At 37.0% G+C, this 7,579-nt stretch overlaps 1 protein-coding gene across 1 annotated transcript; it reads left to right on the forward strand.

Annotated features, from left to right (window-relative positions):
* Positions 1-1,742: 1,742 nt before the first annotated feature.
* LOC149823322 (very-long-chain enoyl-CoA reductase-like) lies at positions 1,743-7,184 on the forward strand. Its single transcript, XM_090020021.1, has 4 exons — positions 1,743-1,909; positions 2,036-2,075; positions 6,081-6,835; positions 6,942-7,184. The coding sequence occupies exons 1-4, from the start codon at positions 1,841-1,843 to the stop codon at positions 7,008-7,010; spliced, it is 933 nt and encodes a 310-aa protein (XP_089876147.1). The 5' UTR covers positions 1,743-1,840; the 3' UTR covers positions 7,011-7,184.
* Positions 7,185-7,579: the final 395 nt, after the last annotated feature.

The raw sequence follows: 7,579 nt of genomic DNA on the forward strand, positions 1-7,579 counted from the left end.
TGCTCTCTCTCTCTATCTCTCTTCCCCTTTTCCCTTTTCTCTCTTTCTTTCCCTTTCATCAAGAGGACCCCAGTGTGAGGCACTCGCTTGTTTGCACCCATCATCGCAGGACCAACACTGCTCCCTCCACTCCATATGGGAATTCACCTTCGAACTCAACTTCCTCTTGTAAGCAAGAAAAAGAGTGCTCTCTTCTATCCCTCTCTTTCTTGTTCTCGATTGAAGAGAGAGAGGGGAAGACTCTCTCGCTTGCTTAGCTCGGACCGAGCCATAGACCAAGCTTGGGCCAGTTCGGTCTGTTCTGCATTAGCAATGCGAAACACTAACCTAGGCTAGGCTCGGGCTCAACTCGGTTAAGGCTCAGCTCGATTTAGGCTTGGGATGAGTTCAAGCCAAGCTTGTACATTTTTTTTTGGCGACTCTAGCTTGTCCTTGCCAAGCTTGGCTCAAGTCCGGCTCGTGTGCATCCCTAGTTAAAAGTTAAGACTAATAGTAAGAGACTATTTGACCCAATCTAATCACATGGTTGTGTTCAACATGGTCAAAAAAGCATGAATCGACTCTCTTAGATCACTATTTTTTGACCTAATTGTATGCTATTGATTTTTCAATCCAAACAAAATCTTACATCTTACATATATTTCGGAATATCATGATCCTATCACTTATTATTGCAGTGGTTACCCATGTGGCCGGTGGGGTGGTTCATGGGAGTTGATGCTTTATCACGGTTGGGTCATGTAAGATTAGGTGGTCATCTCTTCAACCCAAAATTTCACCTTGCAGGTAGGCAGGCCCACTAAGTGACCCAGTTTCTTCATCATCAAAGAAAAAAAATGATCCCATCACAATTTTGTATTTAAACAGAAAAACCGCCAGTAAAACTCTATAAGCTTACCCCTTTGCCCCTAAAGAGTCGTCATGCTTAGGCTTAGGCAAGGAATGACACCCATAAGATTTGAACTCACACTGCCTGCCCCCATCCCACTAGGCCAAACCCCTTTGGGGCATGATGATCCCATCAATTATTTCTACTAACCCAAACATGTAGACCACATTCAGGGCCAGATGTATCAAAAAATTCTTTTTTACAAGTGAGTTCTCTAACCACGAGGGTAGCAAACATTAATCCTTTGTATGCACATATTTTGTTCTAGATTCTCCTCAAAAATGTGCTAATTTCAAAATATCACTTTTGAGGAAAGACAGGCTTTGTCAATTGATGATACATGGAAGCTACATATCCCTCAGCCAAGATGATGATAAAGGACATGATGTTATGGCAAAATGAAGGACTGAGAACCAAAGGAGGACCAATTGCCGGAAGCAACGTTGTCAGTATAGTTGTGAATCTGCCTGAATGTGTCGATTCGTATAATATCAGCAAAGAATTAATACGAAACTGAGCTGATTCGGCTTATCTTTTAAGTAAAATTTTTAAAAATGTCTCTAAAAAAAAGTAAATTTTAAAAATGAATTAAAATATTTTTTAATATTTTTTATATTATATTAATATTTTCTGAATACATGTCATTTTCTTGTTAAAATTTGATCGATTCAGCTGGATTCGGTTCAGAATCAAAATCAGTCGATTCGATCCTGACAACATTGGGGGAAAATGTGGGAAGTGGTCCGAGTGGGGATTTTCTTAATGGGATGAAAGGTACCCAAATGGTTGGTAGGTCTACTGGCCCCAACCAGAATCATAACTCCCTCTGCTTATTTATTTGCCTGTGTTATTGCAACTCTGGAAATCGACCCAGCAACGTGGGTAAGTGTTTGTAGAGTGTGGATACTGAAAACCCTCTCTCTCTCAGCATTTCTTGCTGTATCTGTGAAGATGAGGGTGAGTGTGGTGTCTGTAAGTGGTAGAGAAATCATCAAGGGTGGAGTCGAGCTCTTGGAATCGGTAACTCTCTCTCTCTAAGACTCTGGGTACCTTTTCAACTTGTTGGATTTGCCTCTCTCTCTCTCTCTCTCTCTGATTTGGGTACCTTTCTAACTTGTTGGATTTGCCTTTGTTTTTTATTTCTAGGCAACGGTTGATGATCTGAAAGCTTCAATTCATCACCGGAGTGAGTTCAAGATTTCTCTTTGTTTTCTTTGGCTTTGCTTCCGTTTTTCCGTTCTGCAATTGGCGTGAATTGCGGTCGGACCTTTATATGACCCAAATGCTCTTTTACAGTGGTTGTTTGAACGGTGGTGGTTGTGGTGGAGATGATTGTGAATCGGGTCATGTTCTGAATTTTGTAACCGTAGTGTTAAATTGCTGTTGGTGTTGCTTATTTTACTGTAGCTCTAGTTTGTAGCTGAGAGGCTACTTAGCCTTTGATTGTTGTTTGACTATGGAAGTCTGAGTGGATCACAGAGCTTTTTTACTATGAAAGGTTGAGTGGATCAGAGAGTTTTTCTTTTCCTCTTTTTGTTTTTGACAAAGATTGATTGGATCACAGAGGTGGCGTATTCTAGAACTAGGGAGTCTTTGTGTGTTCTGTCGGCTGAAGTGTGTGTTTGCTTTGTGATCTCATCTCTTTACAAGCAAATTATTATTTTTTGCGAAATATTTGTGTGTGTGTGCACGCCATGCATGCTTTATGTCATTGCATCTCTGTGTTACTTTGTTTGTTATGGCCTTTTCAAGTAAACAACCTTTGATTCTAGTTCTGTAAAGGGGTTTAGTTTTTATATTTTTATACATTATATTGATCTCATGGATTAATTGTACAAGCATTTACAAATTTCATATTCTCTATCCCTTTATTCTTGACAATGTAGAGCCTTAACTGGGGGAAGGAATTCTAGATCAGTAAGCTTTTCTTCTTTCTTTGGCTAGGAAAATGACAAGATGCCAAATGAAACAATTAGTCATGGTTTTATTTGTGGTGGCCAAAACTTTTTATTTGAACATCTTCTTTTCTTTTTCTATATTTTCATATATAAGGAACATCCAGAGGAATTTGAAACATGGTAAAATAGTCAACAAGATAGGGAAAATTAAAGGAAATTAAGGAAGAGAATACAAAAATGAAAAAAACTCATTATCTTCTCTTGAAAGCTAAAATTCAGGGAGATACAGAGGCTCTTTTTTGTTTCAAAAGACTTGATATTTGCTGTGACAGCATACTTTCTTGTTGTAAAAAATTCTCAGTTTGATTCTTTTGGTGATTCAATATTTTCCAGCATAGTGATCAATTGCATTTCTGTTTTCTAGACTTATTCTGTGTAATTTATTTTAGAGCATTGTATAATTAAATGGTTCTCTGGACATGTATCAAGGATATTAGGGGAACTTCAGCATTTCATCTTGATGCACTTTTGTGATTGATGTATGGCTGGGGTTCATTCTTTTTTATTCTACTCATCACTGTGAAGCCAACTTCTACAGCTGGAGAATTTTGTTGGTACTGATGGAAATCTCAAATCCTGTTGTGCCAAGAGCTGTTGATTCATGAAAACTAATTTTTGTCTGGCCTCAAAAAATAGAATGATCCATGACATGTCTCAAACCCTACTTTGATCCTATTATTATGACACTGTATGAAATATATTGATATTTAGAACATAAAGCACCCATTACATGGTGCTTCCTTACTGAACCCTTGATATGCAAACCACATACTTTATATCTTTCAACTTGTTTTAGGAAGTGAGAGTTGTCAAGGGAAAAAAAATAATAAGTCACAAAGGACATTTGATAGGAATCACTAGGGTTTTTTGATGAATTTTGAATAGGAAATAAAAGGGAAAAGGTTAGGATGGGTGTAGTATTGGGTTAGGCTTGTAGTTTAGGCCATTTTTGGCATGGTTTGGGGAAAACTAGTAGTGAGGAGAGAAGTGGAAGAACGTGGTAGAGGATGGAGAGATGGAGTAAAGTTTATTCTCTTATGAATGGAAGGACCCACTCACAAGAGCCAATGGTTTTCCCTAATTAGTGGTAGGGATCCACCCAAAGAGAAATCTCTAAAGTAGAAAAGCTCTTGCAAGAGTTGTTATTCAAGAATGAGTAAAATACAAAAATGTCCCTTATTTATAGCCTTGGGTGAGCCTTCCCACACAAGCTACCACCCCATAGTGGTTCTAAGATCCAAATAGAAGGATACAAGCCCTAAACCTCAAAATACAAGAACCGAACCCAAAATGCAACATAATATTCCAAATAGACCTTATATGAGACATGGACCCTAAAATAAGGATCCAATCCAATTACAAGCAGGACCTCCAAAGGGTGTGTATGTAACAGCATTATGAAAAGCTAATATAGGTATATAAAGAAAAAAGAAGAATGAGAAGAATCATGTGGTAAGCAAAGGTAAGAATTATTAATCTACATGACCTCCAAACAATTACCTGGGGAAACATTACACAACTAAATCGTTGGAAAGAAAAACTTGTGTTGTTGAATGGTCGGACTGGTCAATTATCACAGCACTTGTTCGTTGTTTATCCACATGAGAGAGAGAGAGAGTCTATCTTATTTGCCATGCCCCAAGGAATCCAGTGCTAATATGTATATTAATGTCCATAATGCGGGCGTCATTCTTTTTTTGCTCATGATGCTCCATTCTCCATAATTAGTGCCTTGGCTCCAAATAGCAATCATCAAATATTGGCTTGCCTTTCTTAATGTAGTAATACATACACGTAAATTGAATAATTGTGCTACTTTCAAGTTAAATTGAAAAATTATGCTACTTTCAAGTTAAATTGAAAAATTATGCTACAATACAAATAGAGCAATAATTCATTATTTTTTAATTATGATGCTATTTTTTTGCTACCTAGATTTTCCAATTTTCACCCTCTTTTGATTTTTTTTCCTTTTCAGAATTTGCCAAGAATTTTCTAATATTTTTATGGGGAAAACCTAGTTCTTCATTTTATGTTCCCAAGAGATTGTTATCCTTATATTATGTTGATATGGATATTTGTGATGCTTAATCTGGTACCTGTAATCTAAGTAGTTATTTGTATTTGTTGATTTTTTCAATCCTTGATGGTCCTTATGTATGATGTAAATAGTGTGCCTTTTGTTATATTTTGCTTTGGAAATTGAAGTGTGTGCTTTCATTTTCCATGATAAAAGGATTGGATACTTTAGTACACATTAGATTCTTCTAAAGTTTCTTTCCCTTAAGAGTGCTTCATACACTGATGACCAATCTCTCTCTCTCTCTCTCTCTCTCTCTATATATATATATATAGTCACTAGAATATGAGAACTAGAAATATGGGCATTTCCAACACTTTTTTTGCAAATCCAACCATGTGGAGGTGTTTGGCATGGTGAATTTGCTAGGAATCAACCATTGGATCGTGTATTTTCGATGAAAAAATGTGATTTTTGAATGCTTGAATATTTATGAAGATTATGAGCCATTGATTTTAAAGCCTTAAAAAAATCTCGTTTATGCCTCAAAATCGAACAATTCAAGAGCGGGTTGTCATCTGTACAATTAGATTCAAGAGAAAAGAACAAAAAATCCATGAAAATCGCAGTTCACACATTAATTCTCATATTCTAGTAATTATATATATATACACTTTGCTATGTTTTTCTACCCAGTGTTGATCCCATCTGCATAGGCATATCTCCAGTTAAATTTGCTCTTTGTTTAAGTGTTACATACTACCATTCAAGTGGGATTTTATGGTCTGCCAAGAGTTTTGAACCTTTTCCAAGGTCTGAAACTTTGGCCTGATTCCATTCTTTCTTTCAATGCAGTTAAAAAGTACTTCATTGAAAGAGAGCGGGTTCTTATAAAACCAATCATGCAGATCACATCTGTACAGTTAGATTCAAGAGAAAAGAACAAAAAATCCATGAAAATCGCGGTGCACACATTAGTTCTCATATTTTCAGTGATTATATATATATATATATATATATATATATATATATATACATTCCTATTTTTTTCTACCCAGTGTTGACCCCATCTGCATAGGCATATTTCCAGTTAAATTTGCTCTTTGTTCAGGTGTTGCTACCATTCAAGTGGGATTTTATAGTCTGCCAAGAGTTTTGAGCCTTTTCCAAGGTCTGAAACTTTGGCCTAATTCCGTTCTTTCTTTCAATGCAGTTAAAAAGTACTATCCTTCCAGACAGCGTCTCACACTCCCCCAGAAACCTGGCTCACAGGGGAGGCCCATTGTCCTTGACTCCAAAAAGAAGGTCTGTGATTACTTTGAGGGTGATGGCGAAAAACTAACTGTGGTCTTTAAGGATTTGGGTCCTCAGGTCTTATACAGTACTCTTTTTTTCTGGGAGTACTTAGGCCCTTTCATCATCTATCCCATTTTCTATTTTACCCCTGTTTATGAGTACTTTGGTTACAAGGGACTGCGCGTAATTCACCCTGTTCAGACCTATGCTATGTACTATTGGTGCTTCCATTACTTCAAGCGTATCATGGAGACATTCTTTGTTCATAGGTTTAGCCACGCAACCTCACCACTCTCTAATGTGTTCAGAAACTGTGCTTACTACTGGACTTTCGGCGCTTACATAGCTTATTTTGTGAACCATCCCCTCTATACCACTGTAAGTGATCAGCAAATGAAGATTGGCTTTGCATTCGGGTTGATCTGCCAGGCCTCAAACTTCTACTGTCATATACTGTTAAGGAACCTTAGGAGCCCTGATGGCAGTAGAGGTTATCAGATCCCAAGAGGGTTTTTATTCAACATTGTGACCTGTGCAAACTACACCACTGAGATCTATCAGTGGGTTGGGTTCAACATTGCTACGCAGACTGTCGCAGGTTACATATTTCTTGTGGTGGCAGCAATGATTATGAGCAACTGGGCTCTTGCAAAACATCGTCGTCTGAAGAAGGCAAGATTGTTACTGGCTGTTTATATGTTCTTAGGTTCTCTGTTTATAGTTTATTTCATTGTCATATATCTTCATTTTTTTGATAATCATCATTATATGTTTGCAGATATTTGACGGAAAAGACGGAAGACCAAAATATCCACGGCGATGGGTGATCCTTCCACCATTTTTCTGAGTCATCCCTGCCATGGTTTCCAGGTGGTCTTGTTCTTTGAACGATCATGGAAGAGTCTCTTTTGTTTTTCTGTCGTTAAGGGTAGGTTATTATCTGTTGAAACAATCTTAATTGGTCGCTATTGTTTTATGTCTCTGAGAAGTGTTTAACTCAATTGATGGAAAAACTATTCATCCATTTCCGTTGTTGCCTTGAACTTATATCCAATCTGTGGGCCGATCTAGGTTTGTAATCCACGAGCCATTAAAAGGAAAAAGTCTTTACAAGAAAACCTTTTCACTTCATCTATTTATTTCAAAACATTGGTAAAAGGAACTCAACTGATGAGATAAAAAGGAACATATAAAACTCGATGTACTATTTCTTGAATAACTTTTGGAAAAGAAAATTACTTTATTGTATTGTTTCACTGATCTAAAGTTTCCTATTAAACTTATTCCTGAATTTATTTAAATCAATCTGAGGTATGATCTTAGCTTCAAGTGTTTCAATTTGATTTCGACTTATATCAGTTTAGACCTGTCTTGAAATGTGTTGATCTAGAAGCTCTGGTTGAATTTGAATCGAGG

Source organism: Nuphar pumila, chromosome 10 (assembly GCF_984573655.1).
Source record: "Nuphar pumila chromosome 10, dmNupPumi1.hap1.1, whole genome shotgun sequence".
Lineage (NCBI taxonomy): Eukaryota > Viridiplantae > Streptophyta > Magnoliopsida > Nymphaeales > Nymphaeaceae > Nuphar > Nuphar pumila.